At 50.9% G+C, this 17,716-nt stretch overlaps 1 protein-coding gene across 1 annotated transcript in view; it reads right to left on the reverse strand.

The window, feature by feature from the left end:
- The window catches only part of zc3h3 (zinc finger CCCH-type containing 3), a 104,119-nt gene that overhangs the window by 13,935 nt on the left and 72,468 nt on the right, over window positions 1-17,716 (reverse strand). Inside the window, exons 5-8 of the mRNA XM_039002771.1 lie at window positions 15,669-15,838; window positions 12,456-12,537; window positions 11,836-11,991; window positions 11,550-11,619 (exon numbers count right to left, since the gene is read on the reverse strand). Of these exons, the coding sequence (XP_038858699.1) occupies window positions 11,550-11,619; window positions 11,836-11,991; window positions 12,456-12,537; window positions 15,669-15,838 (478 nt within the window). The remainder of the gene's footprint in view (window positions 1-11,549; window positions 11,620-11,835; window positions 11,992-12,455; window positions 12,538-15,668; window positions 15,839-17,716) is intronic.

Raw genomic sequence — 17,716 nt, forward strand, 5'->3', positions numbered from 1 at the left:
TTCCCCCTACCCTGGCCCTCTCCTTCCCCCCACCCCACCTTGACCCTCTCCTTCCCCCCACCCCACCCTTACCCTCTCTTACCCAGGGTGGGGTGGGGGGGAAGGAGAGTGTCAGGGTGGGGTGGGGGGGAAGGAGAGTGTCAAGGTGGGGTGGGGGGGAAGGAGAGGGCCAGGGTGGGGGGAAGGAGAGGGTCAGGGTGGTGTGAGGGGAAGGAGCGGGCCAGGGTGGGGTGGGGGGGAAGGAAAGGGCCAGGGTGGGGTGGGGGAGAAGGAGCGGGCCAGGGTGGGGTGGGGGGGAAGGAGAGGGTAAGGGTGGGGTGGGGGGAAGGAGAGGGTCAAGGTGGGGTGAGGGGAAGGAGAGGGCCAGGGTAGGGGGAAGGAGAGTGTCAGGGTGGGGGGAAGGAGAGTGTCAGGGTGGTGTGAGGGGAAGGAAAGGGCCAGGGTGGTGTGAGGGGAAGGAGAGGGCTAGGGTGGTGTGAGGGGAAGGAGAGGGCCAGGGTGGGGGGAAGGAGAGGGCCAGGGTGGGGGGGGAAGGAGAGTGTCAGGGTGGGGTGGGGGGGAAGGAGAGTGTCAAGGTGGGGTGGGGGGAAGGAGAGGGCCAGGGTGGGGTTGGGGGAAGGAGAGGGCCAGGTTGGGGTGGGGGGGAAGGAGAGGGCCAGGGTGGGGTGGGGGGAAGGAGAGGGCCAGAGTGGGGGGAAGGAGAGGGCCAGAGTGGGGGGAAGGAGAGTGTCAGGGTGGGGTGGGGGGGAAGGAGAGTGTCAAGGTGGGGTGGGGGGAAGGAGAGGGCCAGGGTGGGGTTGGGGGAAGGAGAGGGCCAGGGTGGGGTGGGGGGGGAAGGAGAGGGCCAGGGTGGGGTGGGGGGAAGGAGAGGGCCAGAGTGGGGGGAAGGAGAGTGTCAGGGTGGGGTGGGGGGGGAAGGAGAGTGTCAAGGTGGGGTGGGGGGGAAGGAGAGGGCCAGGGTGGGGGGAAGGAGAGGGTCAGGGTGGGGTGGGGGGGAAGGAAAGGGCCAGGGTGGGGTGGGGGAGAAGGAGCGGGACAGGGTGGGGGGGAAGGAGAGGGTAAGGGTGGGGTGGGGGGGAAGGAGAGGGTCAGGGTGGTGTGAGGGGAAGGAGAGGGCCAGGGTGGGGTGGGGGGGAAGGAAAGGGCCAGGGTGGGGTGGGGGAGAAGGAGCGGGCCAGGGTGGGGTGGGGGAGAAGGAGCGGGCCAGGGTGGGGTGGGGGGGAAGGAGAGGGTCAAGGTGGGGTGAGGAGAGTGTCAGGGTGGGGTGGGGGGGAAGGAGAGTGTCAAGGTGGGGTGGGGGGGAAGGAGAGGGCCAGGGTGGGGGGAAGGAGAGGGTCAGGGTGGTGTGAGGGGAAGGAGCGGGCCAGGGTGGGGTGGGGGGGAAGGAAAGGGCCAGGGTGGGGTGGGGGAGAAGGAGCGGGCCAGGGTGGGGTGGGGGGGAAGGAGAGGGTAAGGGTGGGGTGGGGGGAAGGAGAGGGTCAAGGTGGGGTGAGGGGAAGGAGAGGGCCAGGGTAGGGGGAAGGAGAGTGTCAGGGTGGGGGGAAGGAGAGTGTCAGGGTGGTGTGAGGGGAAGGAAAGGGCCAGGGTGGGGTGGGGGAGAAGGAGCGGGCCAGGGTGGGGTGGGGGGGGAGGAGAGGGCCAGGGTGGGGGGAAGGAGAGGGCCAGGGTCGGGGGAAGGAGAGGGCCAGGGTCGGGGGAAGGAGAGTGTCAGGGTGGGGTGGGGGGGAAGGAGAGTGTCAAGGTGGGGTGGGGGGAAGGAGAGGGCCAGGGTGGGGTTGGGGGAAGGAGAGGGCCAGGGTGGGGTGGGGGGAAGGAGAGGGCCAGAGTGGGGGGAAGGAGAGTGTCAGGGTGGGGTGGGGGGGAAGGAGAGTGTCAAGGTGGGGTGGGGGGGAAGGAGAGGGCCAGGGTGGGGTTGGGGGGAAGGAGAGGGCCAGGGTGGGGTTGGGGGAAGGAGAGGGCCAGGGTGGGGTTGGGGGAAGGAGAGGGCCAGGGTGGGATGGGGGGGAAGGAGAGGGCCAGGGTGGGGTGGGGGGAAGGAGAGGGCCAGGGTGGGGGGAAGGAGAGGGCCAGGGTCGGGGGAAGGAGAGTGTCAGGGTGGGGTGGAAGGAGAGTGTCAAGGTGGGGTGGGGGGAAGGAGAGGGCCAGGGTAGGGGGAAGGAGAGTGTCAGGGTGGGGGGAAGGAGAGTGTCAGGGTGGTGTGAGGGGAAGGAAAGGGCCAGGGTGGGGTGGGGGAGAAGGAGCGGGCCAGGGTGGGGTGGGGGGTTAGGAGAGGGTCAAGGTGGGGTGAGGGGAAGGAGAGGGCCAGGGTGGGGGGAAGGAGAGGGCCAGGGTCGGGGGAAGGAGAGGGCCAGGGTGGGGGGAAGGAGAGGGTCAGGGTGGTGTGAGGGGAAGGAGAGGGCCAGGGTGGGGTGGGGGGGAAGGAAAGGGCCAGGGTGGGGTGGGGGAGAAGGAGCGGGCCAGGGTGGGGTGGGGGGGAAGGAGAGGGCCAGGGTGGGGGGAAGGAGAGGGCCAGGGTGGGGGGAAGGAGAGTGTCAGGGTGGGGTGGGGGGGAAGGAGAGTGTCAAGGTGGGGTGGGGGGGAAGGAGAGGGCCAGGGTGGGGGGAAGGAGAGGGTCAGGGTGGGGTGGGGGGGGAAGGAAAGGGCCAGGGTGGGGTGGGGGGGAAGGAGAGGGCCAGGGTGGGGTGGGGGGGAAGGAGAGGGCCAGGGTGGGGTGGGGGGGAAGGAGAGGGCCAGGCCGCCTTGTTGGAATGGGATCAGTTCTACCTAATTAACTGCTACAGAAATATTTATCCAGGCTGTAGCTTGTCCAGCTATCATGATGTGTTTATGTGCAGGCTGTGTGTATGGGTGTATGGTCGCCAGGGAACGGGGGGTTGGGACGGGCAGAGGTGGGGGGTACAGGGGGTCTAGTTTCGGGGAGTTATTTGTGAGGGGTACAGGATTGGGGCTCCTCGCCTATCCCCAGCCCCCACTAGCACCAGGATCAGATGCATACCCCCCCACTGGTTGAAAAAGTACCCAATTGTCATATGAGTAAAAGTAAAGATACCTTAATAGAAAATGACTCAAGAAAAAGTGAAAGTCACCCAATATATTACTACTTAAATAAAAGTCTAAGGTTTTAAAAATACTTAAGTATCAAAAGTAAATATAATTGCTAAAATTACAAATAATAAAAAATTCCTTATATTAAGCAAACCAGACGACACCATTTACTTTTTTTCCATCTACAGATAGCCAGGGGCACACTCCAACACTCAGACATCATTTACAAACGAAGCCTTTGTGTTTAGTGAGTCCGCCAGATCAGAGGCAGTAGGGATGATCAGGGATGTTCTTTTGAGTGTGTGAATTTGACCATTTCCCTGTCCTGCTAAGCATTCAAAATGCACTTTTGGGTGTCTGGGAAAATGTATGGAGTAAAAAGTACATAATTTTCTTTAAGAATGTAGCGAAGTAAAAGTTGTCAAAAATATAAATAGTAAAGTACAGATACCCCAAGAAACTTTACACCACTGCTCCCTCTATCCCTCCCCCCTCCCCTTCACCCCTCTCTACTTACCCCCTCCCCTCTCTACCCCCACTCCTCTGTACCCCCTACCATCTCCTCCCCACCACCCCCACCTCCCTACTCCCCCCCCACCTCTATACTCCCCCCTCTCTACTCCCCCTTAATTTCTCTGCCCCTGTAAGATAAACGGACAGCTGGCCTCTAGGCACTCTGGGACCACAGCATGACAGCCGACAGAGGTGCACAGAATTGCGTGTGCGTGTGTGTCTCAGTGTGTGGGTGGGTGTGGATGTGACTGTGCGTGTGTGTCTCGGTCTGTGTGCGTGACTGTGTGTATGTGTGTGAGTGTGCGTGCGTGCGTTCATGCATGTCTTGGTCTTTTTGTGTGTGTGTGTGTTGGATGGCGAGCCTGGACTGGACACATGTCTGTGGGTTGTTTTCTAGAGGAAAACATCTTTCCCTATTTAGTGTCACCACTTTCCTTTCCCCTATACCAGTTCCCCAACTGGTGCCCACGGGGGGTTTTATTTGGCTCCCCAAGTTCAGAGCAAAAATAAATACATTTAAAAAAGATGTAATTTTTATTTTATTTTCATTGTTGTACATAAAAGATTGTAAACATAACAGGAAATCTATTCCCCAGTATTCTCACACATAATAGAGAGACATGTGATGGTCTATAAATGTAAGCAAGGTTTGAAATTATTATGTTTTAGTAAAACATATCTGTTTGGGCTTCTGAAGGACAATTTGCAGTCTAGAAATTATTTGTAATTATGCCCCCCCCTTCCACTCAAGAGAAAATAAATCAGCCCGCACCTGAATCTAGTTGATGATCCCTGCCCTATATGGACTGGCCTAGTTATACTCTGATAAAAACCCCACTACATGACCTAATTCTGCCCTGTGGGCCAGACACACAACCTAATATCCAAGATGGCGTAGCAGTCAGACGTCTTTGTCTTGTCTTGTCCCATGTATATATATGCTTTTATATATTTTTCTTCGAATTCTTTTTAATATTTTTCCTAAACCTCAACTTCAAAATACTCTCCTGCAACCCGCCTCGCCCAATGTGGTGTGGATCTGTTTTTTTCTAAAGTATTTCTACTTAAATCGGAACTGGAATCCCTCAACTGAAGCTAGCTAGCTAACTAGCTACCAGCTACCAGTCAGCTAACCACTGCTAGCGGTCATCAGCTAACCTTTAGCTCGGAAAGCTCTTGCCAGTTCGTACAACGCGTTTCAAACCAGCGCATAACGGACCTATTTTTCTCTCCATATCCCCGGATTCCTACCGCAAACTCTGAACCTTTTCATCTGGACCATTGCAGCTAGCTAACCGCAACCCGGGTTGACTACTCCTGGCTAACGTTTCCGTTCCGTAGCAAGCACCAATTAGCCTGGAGCTAGCCCATGCTAGGCCAATCTCCAAGCGAGGGCTACTGGGCTACTCCTGAAGCCCACTCCTCGGCTACAATATCCGGACCCCTTCTACTGCCGGTACGGGGCACGGAACCCCGCCGATCCTTCACGACTGGAATACCGACATAATCTGCCCGAGGATCCCAACAGGCCCCTCAGGCGCAACGTCCCCTGAATGCCCATTCTGCTAACCGTGGCCTGCTAGCTATCTAGAGCATATTGGACTGTTAGCTGATCCATCGGCCAGTTTCTTGGACCCCTCTGCTACTTGGAACCCTACTAATTCCACGACTGGTCTAACGACGTCACCGCACGAGGAGGCAAAAACAGACTTTCCCCCATCGCGACGTCCCTCTAAGGCCCTTCTGCTAACTTGCTAGCCCCGGCCTGCTAACTGCTAGCCCCGGCCTGCTAACGGCCTGAATCGCCGTGTCCCCAGCCAGGCCAACCACTCACTGGACCCATACGATTCACTTGGCTGCGCATGCCTCTCCCTAATATCAATATGCCTTGTCCATTACTGTCCTGGTTAGTGATTACTGTCTTATTTCACTGTAGAGCCTCTAGCCCTGCTCAATATGCCTTAACCAACCATGTTGTTCCACCTCCCACATACGCGATGACATCACCTGGTTTAAACGTCTCTAGAGACTATATCTCTCTCATTTCTCAATGCCTAGGTTTACCAATGTACTCTCTTCCTACCATACCTTTGTCTGTACATTATGCCTTGAATCTATGCTATCGTGCCCAGAAACCTGCTCCTTTTACTCTCTGTTCCGAACGTGCTAGATGGCCAGTTCTTATAGCCTTTAGCCGTACCCTTATCCTACTTCTCCTCTGTTCCTCTGGTGATGTAGAGGTTAATCCAGGACCTGCAGTGCCTAGCTCCAATCCTACTCCCCAGGTGCTCTCATTTGTTGACTTCAGTAAACGTAAAAGCCTTGGTTTCATGTATGTTAAAATTAGAAGCCTACTCCCTAAGTTTGCTTTATTCACTGCTTTAGCACATTCTGCCAACCCGGATGTCTTAGCCGTGTCTGAATCCTGGCTTAGGAAAACCACCAAAAACCCTGAAATTTCCATCCCTAACTATAACATTTTCTGCCAAGATAAAACTGCCAAAGGGGGCGGTGTTGCAATCTACTGCAAAGATAGCCTGCAGAGTTCTGTCTTACTATCCAGGTCTGTACAAAACAATTCAAGCTTCTACTTCTAAAAATTCACCTTTCCAGAAACAAGTCTCTCACCGTTGCTGCTTGCTATAGACCACCATCTGCCCCCAGCTGTGCCCTGGACACCATATGTGAATTGATTTCCCCCCATCTATCTTCTGAGCTCGTGCTGCTAGGTGACCTAAACTGGGACATGCTTGACACACCGGCCATCCTACAATCTAAGCTTGATGCCCTCAATCTCACACAAATTATCAATGAACCTACCAGGTACAACCCCAAATCTGTAAACAGGGGCACCCTCATAGATATCATCCTAACTAACTCGCCCTCCAAATACACCTCTGCTGTTATCAACCAAGATCTCAGCGATCACTGCCTCATTGCCTGCATCCGTAATGGGTCTGCGGTCAAACGACCACCCCTCATTGCTGTCAAACGCTCCCTAAAACACTTCAGCGAACAGGCCTTTCTAATCGACCTGGCCGGGGTATCCTGGAATGAAATTGACCTCATCCCATCAGTAGAGGATGCTTGGTTATTCTTTAAAAGTGCCTTCCTCACCATCTTAAATAAGCATGCTCCATTCAAAAAATGTAGAACCAGGAATAGATATAGCCCTTGGTTCACTCCAGACCTGTCTGCCCTTGACCAGCAAAAAAACATCCTGTGGCGTTCTGCATTAGCATCGAATGGCCCCCATGATATGCAACTTTTCAGCGAAGTTAGGAACCAATATACACAGGCAGTTAGGAAAGCTAAGGTTAGCTTTTTCAAACAGAAATTTGCATCCTGTATTACAACCTCAAAAAAGTTCTGGGACACTGTAAAGTCCGTGGAGAATAAGAGCACCTCCTCCCAGCTGCCCACTGCACTGAGGCTAGGAAACACTGTCACTACTGATAAATCCACAATAATTGAGAATTTAAATAAGCATTTTTCTACGGCTGGCCATGCTTTCCACCTGGCTACCCCTACCCCGGTCAACAGCCCTGCGCTCCCCACAGCAACTCGCCCTGGCCTCCCCCACTTCTCCTTCACCCAAATCCAGATAGCTGATATTCTGAAAGTGCTGCAAAATCTGGACCCCTACAAATCAGCCGGGCTAGACAATCTGGACCCTCGTTTTCTAAAATTATCTGCCAAAATTGTTGCAACCCCTATTACTAGCCTGTTCAACCTCTCTTTCGTATTGTCTGAGATTCCCATAGATTGGAAAGCTGCCGCGGTCATCCCCCTCTTCAAAGGTGGAGACACTCTAGACCCAAACTGCTACAGACCTATATCTATTCTACCCTTCTAAGGTCTTTGAAAGCCAAGTTAACAAACAGATTACCGACCACTTCGAATCTCACTGTACCTTCTCCGCTATGCAATCTGGTTTCAGACCTGGTCATGGGTGCACCTCAGCCACGCTCAAGGTCCTAAACAATATCATAACCGCCATCGATAAGAGACAATACTGTGCAGCCGTCTTCATTGACCTGGCTAAGGCTTTCGACTCAGTCAATCACAACATTCTTATTGGCAGACTCAACAGCCTTGGTTTCTCAAATGATTGCCTCGCTTGGTTCACCAACTACTTCTCCGATAGAGTTCAGTATGTCAAATCAGAGGGCCTGTTGTCCGGACCTCTGGCAGTCTTCATGGGGGTACCACAGGGTTCAATTCTCGGTCCGACTCTCTTCTCTGTATACATCAATGATGTCGCTCTCGCTGCTGGTGATTCTTTGATCCACCTCTACACAGACGACACCATTCTGTATACATCTGGCCCTTCTTTGGACACTGTGTTAACTAACCTCCAGATGAGCTTCAATGCCATACAACTCTCCTTCCGTGGCCTCCAACTGCTCGTTAATGCAAGTAAAACTAAATGCATGCTCTTCAACCGTTCGCTGCCCGCACCTGCCCGCCTGTCCAGCATCACTACTCTGGACGGTTCTGACTTAGAATACGTGGACAACTACAAATACCTAGGTGTCTGGTTAGACTGTAAACTCTCATGTAAGCCAATTCTTCCTTTGGCCGCCTCTCCTTCCAGTTCTCTGCTGCCAATGACTGGAACGAACTGCAAAAATCTCTTAAGCTGGAGACTCTTACCTCCCTCACTAGCTTTAAGCACCAGCTGTCAGAGCAGCTCACAGATCACTGCACATGTACATAGCTCATCTGTAAATAGCCCATCCAATCTACCTCATCCCCATACTGTATTTATTTATTTATCTTGCTCCTTTGCACCCCAGTATCTCTACTTGCACATTCATCTTCTGCACACCCTACCATTCCAGTGTTTAATTGCTATATTGTAATTACTTCGCCACCATGGCTTATTTATTGCATTACCTCTCTTATCCTACCTCATTTGCACATGCCGTATATAGATTTTTCTACTGTATTATTGATTGTGTTTGTTTATTCCATGTGTAACTCTGTGTTGTTGTATGTGTCAAACTGCTTTGCTTTATCTTGGCCAGGTCGCAGTTGCAAATGAGAACTTGTTCTCAACTAGCCTACCTGGTTAAATAAAGGTGAAAAAAATAAGACATTTTAACTACACTTACTAATATATAACTATAGAATTATCCATGAAGCAGAATAAGGATTTGACTTTTATGCTGAGTGTTGGTAGAACTAAACGTAATGGGAGGGAGGTGGTTACATCTAGAGCTCATCTTCTACATTTTCATGGATTTAAAACAAACACTGATTTCAACATTTGGAAGCAAATCAAACTGTTTTGAAACGAGCAGGTGTCCTACTTTTAACTCCTGACCTATTTGAGATGGATCCAGTTCAGGTGTGTGTGTGTGTCTCAGGCCTTTCACAAGAGTAATGGGTGTATGTGACTGACTGTGAACATATGGGCTTGTGTAACCGTCTGTGTGCACGTGTGTGTGTGTGTTCTAGTTAGTTAGGGGGTTGTGTACCCATGCCTTTTAAGGTGTTACATGCTAAGGTGTGAACCATATTGGGACATCTGAAACCCTGGACAGGGATCGCCATTTTGGTCATGTTAGCACCATCGCCCCGTACCCCTTCTCAACACGTAACCCTTACCCCAAATCAGGTCACGTGTCTGAGTGGCTCTCGGTGTGTATACTGCCAGTGTGTATAGCGTGTGTATATTTGTATCTCAATACTGCCAGTGGGAGCACAGAGACAGGAGCTGTGCCAATAGTGTGAACATGACTCTTAGCTGTATCTCTATAAAGCACCTCTTCTACCAGCCATAACTCTATATAGCACCTCTTCTACCAGCCATATCTCTATACAGCACCTCTTCTACCAGCCATAACTCTATACAGCACCTCTTCTACCAGCCATAACTCTATAAAGCACCTCTTCTACCAGCCATAACTCTATAAAGCACCTCTTCTACCAGCCATATCTCTATACAGCACCTCTTCTACCAGCCATATCTCTATACAGCACCTCTTCTACCAGCCATAACTCTATACAGCACCTCTTCTACCAGCCATATCTCTATACAGCACCTCTTCTACCAGCCATAACTCTATACAGCACCTCTTCTACCAGCCATAACTCTATACAGCACCTCTTCTACCAGCCATAACTCTATACAGCACCTCTTCTACCAGCCATAACTCTATACAGCACCTCTTCTGCCAGCCATAACTCTATACAGCACCTCTTCTACCAGCCATAACTCTATACAGCACCTCTTCTACCAGCCATAACTCTATACAGCACCTCTTCTACCAGCCATAACTCTATACAGCACCTCTTCTACCAGCCATAACTCTATACAGCACCTCTTCTACCAGCCATAACTCTATACAGCACCTCTTCTACCAGCCATAACTCTATACAGCACCTCTTCTACCAGCCATAACTCTATACAGCACCTCTTCTACCAGCCATAACTCTATACAGCACCTCTTCTACCAGCCATAACTCTATACAGCACCTCTTCTACCAGCCATAACTCTATACAGCCCCTCTTCTACCAGCCATAACTCTATACAGCCCCTCTTCTACCAGCCATATCTCTATACAGCCCCTCTTCTACCAGCCATATCTCTATACAGCCCCTCTTCTACCAGCCATATCTCTATACAGCACCTCTTCTACCAGCCATATCTCTATACAGCACCTCTTCTACCAGCCATATCTCTATACAGCACCTCTTCTACCAGCCATATCTCTATACAGCACCTCTTCTACCAGCCATATCTCTATACAGCACCTCTTCTACCAGCCATATCTCTATACAGCACCTCTTCTACCAGCCATATCTCTATACAGCACCTCTTCTACCAGCCACATCTCTATACAGCACCTCTTCTACCAGCCAGATCTCTATACAGCACCTCTTCTACCAGCCATATCTCTATACAGCACCTCTTCTACCAGCCATATCTCTATACAGCACCTCTTCTACCAGCCATATCTCTATACAGCACCTCTTCTACCAGCCATATCTCTATACAGCACCTCTTCTACCAGCCATATCTCTATACAGCACCTCTTCTACCAGCCATATCTCTATACAGCCCCTCTTCTCTCTTCTACCAGCCATATCTCTATACAGCACCTCTTCTACCAGCCATAACTCTATACAGCCCCTCTTCTACCAGCCATATCTCGATACAGCCCCTCTTCTACCAGCCATATCTCTATACAGCACCTCTTCTACCAGCCATATCTCTATACAGCACCTCTTCTACCAGCCATATCTCTATACAGCACCTCTTCTACCAGCCATATCTCTATACAGCACCTCTTCTACCAGCCATATCTCTATACAGCACCTCTTCTACCAGCCATATCTCTATACAGCACCTCTTCTACCAGCCATATCTCTATACAGCACCTCTTCTACCAGCCACATCTCTATACAGCACCTCTTCTACCAGCCACATCTCTATACAGCACCTCTTCTACCAGCCATATCTCTATACAGCACCTCTTCTACCAGCCAGATCTCTATACAGCACCTCTTCTACCAGCCATATCTCTATACAGCACCTCTTCTACCAGCCATATCTCTATACAGCACCTCTTCTACCAGCCATATCTCTATACAGCACCTCTTCTACCAGCCATATCTCTATACAGCACCTCTTCTACCAGCCATATCTCTATACAGCCCCTCTTCTCTCTTCTACCAGCCATATCTCTATACAGCACCTCTTCTACCAGCCATAACTCTATACAGCCCCTCTTCTACCAGCCATAACTCTGGGTGCAAAACTAACAGCCGGTCCTAATTCAATTCCCGTTCTGTAATCTTTCTGGTTATGTAACTGACGGGGCCAAATGTTAACTGTCTAACTACAGTAGTACACTCCAACCCAGCTGGTGTGAGGGAGACATTGACGTTTCACATATTCTCACCTTCTCAAGGATTATTGCCTGTGTGTGTGTGTGTGTGTGTGTGTGTGTGTGTGTGTGTGTAGTGTGTCCAGTTTCACCTTCTCCTTGGCCACCTTGTGCGAGAATGGACAGGTCCCATCCGTCTGCTTACATGTACCCCTCAGGAACCTGCAATGGGAAGAGTCTTCAGGTCACAGAGCAGCCAATCAGAGAGCCAATACAGCTGTACATGGTTGTTTTTAGGTGTGTTACCTGGTACAGAGCAGCCAATCACAGAGCCAACACAGCTGTACATGGTTGTTTTTAGGTGTGTGTTACCTGGTACAGAGCAGCCAATCACAGAGCCAACACAGCTCTACATGGTTGTTTTTAGGTGTGTGTTACCTGGTACAGACGGCGACCTTATCAGGATCATGGATGTAGGGGCAGGTGTTGCCACGGTTACACTTTCCAAAGCGGTTGAAGTACATGCAGTACTGTTTCTGGGTCTTCTTCTGACGAGCGTGTCTGATGATGGCTAGACTCCTCTGAACCGCACGACTGGGGGACAGAACACACACAATCAACAGTCATGTTCCAAACCGATCAGAGCGGTAGATCTCGGCTTGCATTTTGACTCAGAAAAGTGATCTTGACTCAGAAAAGTGATCTTGACTCAGAAAAGTGATCTTGACTCAGAAAAGTGATCTTGACTCAGAAAAGGTTGGTGACCACTGGTATACACCATCCAACCAAATGCTTACTTGCAGGTTCCTTCTCCACAAGCCAACAACAATAAGAAATGATCAAATATAAGAATTTGAACATAAAATAAATGGCTCAGTAGAATATAATAAACATGTTAGCATCAGTATAATACATGAAGGCACAATTCATAGTCCAGGACTTACACATGTTCTGGGGAAGGGGGGATTGGAGGGAGCAAGTGTTTTTTTTATTGTGCAGTATTTAGCAATCATACTATGAGTCTTGTAGCAGCAGTGTGTGTGTACTAAAGTGCCTACCTGGCCACAAAACGAGTGCTGGATGGCCGGAAGAAAGTACTCGAGGTGGTGGGGGAAATCTCCTGTGGATTAGACCATCTCACTGTTCGGGAAAATAGACAATGGAATCAGAGAAAAGACAGCCTTTATAAAGACCAAAACATAACCAACTCAAATTGGGTCAAATGGCGTTATTAATACACCACTGTGACTGACACATTTTGTGTGTGTGCCTGTCCATGCATGTGTGTGTGTAGTCAGCACTGGGGCTGCACACTGTGTGCCCACACAGGCAGATAGCCGTCAGGTCATTGCATCTAGCTCGTCTGTGTGGTGAGATGGGGCCAGCCTGAGAACATGGGACAGATGGGGTACAGGAGGGGAGTGAATGAGAGAGGGGGAAGCTACGGAGGCCTGGTACCTATCCAAGCCTCTAGTTTTGGAAGGAGGGAGGGCGGGAACGAGATATGGTGTAAGACAGAGGGGGTAAGGTAAAGAGGCTTGACACTTATCCAAGTCTCTAATTTTGGAACATTTCAGGTGTAAGAGATATCCTCCTCATCAGTATGTGATCTTGGCACTATGACGGGAGGCCACTGGCAGAAGATCAGGACCAGAAGAGTGTAATCTCAGCTAACTGGACTGGTGAGATCTGAAATCATGGTGGTGGACACTGAAGGCGTGTTCAGACCATGCGGGAATGTCTGTGTGTTTATCAAGAGGCGAGTCACGAGCTGTGGGAACAGAACGGAACTCCAATTCCAGCCACAGGTTTTGACAGAGAGAGAGAGAGAGAGACAGAGACAGCCAGCCAGCGAGCGAGAGCGAGAAAGAGGGAGCGAGCAGCTCAGGTCTGGGTTTAATCTGTGTCGTTTCCCCCCCTCCCTCCTGTCCCAGTGACAGATTACAGCTTTATTATTTCAGATGGCTAACACACACCACACCTCATACACTACATTACCAAAAGTATGTGGACACTTGCTTGTCGAACATCGCATTCCAAAATCATGGGGATTAATATGGCGTTGGTCCCCCCTTTGCTGCTATAAAAGCCTCCACTCTTCTGGGAAGGCTTTCCACTAGATGTTGGAACATTGCTGAGTGGACTTGCTTCCATTCAGCCACAAGAGCATCAGAGGGGTTGGGCACTGATGCTGGGCAACTAGGCCTGGCTCGCAGTTGGCGTTCCAAATAATCCCAAAGCTATTCGATTAGGTTGAGGTCAGGGGCTCTGTGCAGGCCAGTCAAGTTCTTCCACACCGATCTCGACGTCACTTGTGCACGGGGGCATTGTCACGCTGAAACAGGAAAGGGCCTTCCCCAAACTGTTGCCACAAAGTTGGAAGCACAGAATCATATAGAATGTCATTGTATGGAGTAGCGTTAAGATTTCCCTTCACTTGGAAGAGGCCTAGCCCGAATCATGAATAACAGCTCCAAACCAGTATTCCTCCTCCACCAAACTTTACAGTAGGCACTATGCATTGGGGCAGGTAGCATTCTCCTGTTATCCACCAAACCCAGATTCATCCGTTGGACTGCCAGATGGTGAAGTGTGATTCATCACCCTAGAGAACGTGTTTCCACTGCTCCAGAGTCAATTGGCAGCGCGCTTTACACCCCTCCAGCTGACGCTTGGCATTGTGCATGGTGATCTTAGGCTTGTGTGCGGCTGTTGGGCCATAGAAACCCATTTCATGAAGCTCCTGACAAACAGTTATTGTGGAACTCTTTAGTGAGTGTTGCAACAGAGGACAAATGATTTTTAACCGCTACACGCTTCTGCGCTCATACTAGCCGTAGTGCCACCAGCTAGGCCTGGTGGCGTTACGCTAGGCCTGGTGGCGCTACGCTACGCTAGGCCTGGTGACGCTACGCTAGGCTAGGCCTGGTGACGCTACGCTAGGCTAGGTCTGGTGGCGCTACGCTACGCTAGGCCTGGTGGCGCTACGCTAGGCTAGGCCTGGTGGCACAACGCTAGGTGCCACCAGGCCTAGCGTAGCGCCACCAGGCCTAGCGTAGCGCCACCAGGCCTAGCGCAGCGCCACCAGGCCTAGCGCAGCGCCACCAGGCCTAGCGCAGTGCTACCAGGCTTAGCGCAGTGCTACCAGGCCGAGTGTATTTTTGATTTTACCTTTATTTAACAAGGCAAGTTAGTTAAGAACAAATTCTTATTTACAATGCCGGCCTACCAAAAGGTCTTCTGAAAGGACGGGGTCCTGGGATTAAAAAATAAATACAATATAAGACAACACACACATCACAACAAGAGAGACAACACAACATAGAGACCTAAGACAACAACATAGCAAGGCAGCAACACATGACAACACAGAATGGTAGCAACACAACATGACAACATGGTAGCAGCACAAAACATGGTACAAACATTATTGGGCACAGACAACATCAAAGGTCAAGTAGGTAGAGACAACAATACATCACACAAAGCAGCCACAACTGTCAGTAAAAGTGTCCATGATTGAGTCTTTGAATGAAGAGATTGAGTGTTTGTTGCAGCTTTGTTGCAGCTCGTTCCAGCCGCTAGCTGCAGCGAACTGAAAAGAGGAGCGACCCAGGGATGTGTGTGCTTTGGGGACCTTTAACAGAACGTGACTGGCAGAACGGGTGTTGTATGTGGAGGATGAGGGCTGCAGTAGATCTCTCAGACAGGGGGGAGTGAGGACTAAGAGGGTTTTATAAATAAGCATCAACCAGTGGGTCTTGCGACTGGTATATAGAGATAGCGTAGTGCCACCGGGCCTAGCGTAGTGCCACCGGGCCTAGCGTAGTGCCACCGGGCCTAGCGTAGTGCCACCGGGCCTAGCGTAGTGCCACCGGGCCTAGCGTAGTGCCACCGGGCCTAGCGTAGTGCCACCGGGCCTAGCGTAGTGCCACCGGGCCTAGCGTAGTGCCACCGGGCCTAGCGTAGTGCCACCGAGCCTAGCGTAGTGCCACCGAGCCTAGCGTAGTGCCACCGGGCCTAGCGTAGTGCCACCGGGCCTAGCGTAGTGCCACCGGGCCTAGCGTAGTGCCACCGAGCCTAGCGTAGTGCCACCGAGCCTAGCGTAGTGCCACTAACAGCACTACACACTATCATACGCCAACATGCATTCCCTCAGTGGTCTAGAACAACAATTGCACTCACATGCCTCTCGCTCTTTTGATCAGATTCTGTTTGTAACCCTTGCCTACAATGATTGGCACAGTGTATTTGTAAGGTGTGTATAGTACTTGTTCTGTTGATTGGCGCACTGGTTGTCATGGTGCGGGACAGCTTATTGGCTGAGACGCTGTAGAGGGTGCCACCGATCCAGCGCATGCTCCTCCCTCTACCTCTCCAGTGCTGGGCTGGGAGGTGCCTGTCCTGTCCCGGGGGACGCAGACGGCTCTGGAGTACACTCCTGGGGGGGAGAGGGACAGATTGGCAAAGCGTTAGTAAAGTAAAGTAGGAATACACAGAACATCTTGTTTGAAACTTTTCACAATTCCAGGTTTTGGGATGGTACTTCTATGGGAGGAAACTGAGGTGTGAAGGAAGGATTCTAGGATAATTCCTGGGGAACACAGTACTTGGATCTTTAGGAGAACTGCTGGGGAACACAGTACTTGGATCTTTAGGAGAACTGCTGGGGAACACAGTACTTGGATCATTAGGAGAACTGCTGGAGAACACAGTACTTGGATCTTTAGGAGAACTGCTGGGGAACACAGTACTTGAATCATTAGGAGAACTGCTGGGGAACACAGTACTTGGATCTTTAGGAGAACTGCTGGGGAACACAGTACTTGGATCATTAGGAGAACTGCTGGGGAACACAGTACTTGGATCTTTAGGAGAACTGCTGGGGAACACAGTACTTGGATCTTTAGGAGAACTGCTGGGGAACACAGTACTTGGATCTTTAGGAGAACTGCTGGGGAACACAGTACTTGGATCTTTAGGAGAACTGCTGGGGAACACAGTACTTGGATCTTTAGGAGAACTGCTGGGGAACACAGTACTTGGATCTTTAGGAGAACTGCTGGGGAACACAGTACTTGGATCTTTAGGAGAACTGCTGGGGAACACAGTACTTGGATCATTAGGAGAACTGCTGGGGAACACAGTACTTGGATCTTTAGGAGAACTGCTGGGGAACACAGTACTTGGATCTTTAGGAGAACTGCTGGGGAACACAGTACTTGGATCTTTAGGAGAACTGCTGGGGAACACAGTACTTGGATCTTTAGGAGAACTGCTGGGGAACACAGTACTTGGATCTTTAGGAGAACTGCTGGGGAACACAGTACTTGGATCATTAGGAGAACTGCTGGGGAACACAGTACTTGGATCTTTAGGAGAACTGCTGGGGAACACAGTACTTGGATCTTTAGGAGAACTGTTGGGGAACACAGTACTTGGATCTTTAGGAGAACTGTTGGGGAACACAGTACTTGGATCTTTAGGAGAACTGCTGGGGAACACAGTACTTGGATCTTTAGGAGAACTGCTGGGGAACACAGTACTTGGATCTTTAGGAGAACTGCTGGGGAACACAGTACTTGGATCTTTAGGAGAACTGCTGGGGAACACAGTACTTGGATCTTTAGGAGAACTGCTGGGGAACACAGTACTTGGATCTTTAGGAGAACTGCTGGGGAACACAGTACTTGGATCTTTAGGAGAACTGCTGGGGAACACAGTACTTGGATCTTTAGGAGAACTGCTGGGGAACACAGTACTTGGGCCAAAAGACCCATTCAGGTTAACCACAAAGTAGTTAGGAGTTGAATGATATTGCGCTGGTAATATGCTCACTGCCCCACCATACCTCCACCCCTTTTCTCTCGGCCTGTCTCTTCCACGATATCTCCCCTCATCTCCCTCCTCTCTCTTCATGCTTCCCAGTTCAACTCTCCCTCCTTTCCTCTTTCCCTCCTCCTTCTCTCCCGTGTCACAGCACTCTGTTAAATTGCTGCCCTAATGGAAAGGACGGCAGTGTGGAAATGGAGAGAATTGAAAAGAGGAGGAAATCAATGAGATAATAGGTAGGAGGCCAGAGCAGGGAGGGCTGCCCAGGTCCCGAAGCAATGCATGGTGCCCAACAGACACACACACACATACAGTCCTAGTCACACACACCGTCGCACACCGACGCACACGCACCAGCCTAAAGAATGCACACAAATAAATATTCACACAACGACATCTAAACTCTAAGGAAGTCCCCCTCTGTGCTATGTGTGTGTTTAAAATGGTGTGTGCATCTGTGTGCGTGTGTGTGATGTTGGAGGCAGGG

The sequence above is a fragment of the Salvelinus namaycush genome, chromosome 10 (assembly GCF_016432855.1).
Source record: "Salvelinus namaycush isolate Seneca chromosome 10, SaNama_1.0, whole genome shotgun sequence".
Lineage (NCBI taxonomy): Eukaryota > Metazoa > Chordata > Actinopteri > Salmoniformes > Salmonidae > Salvelinus > Salvelinus namaycush.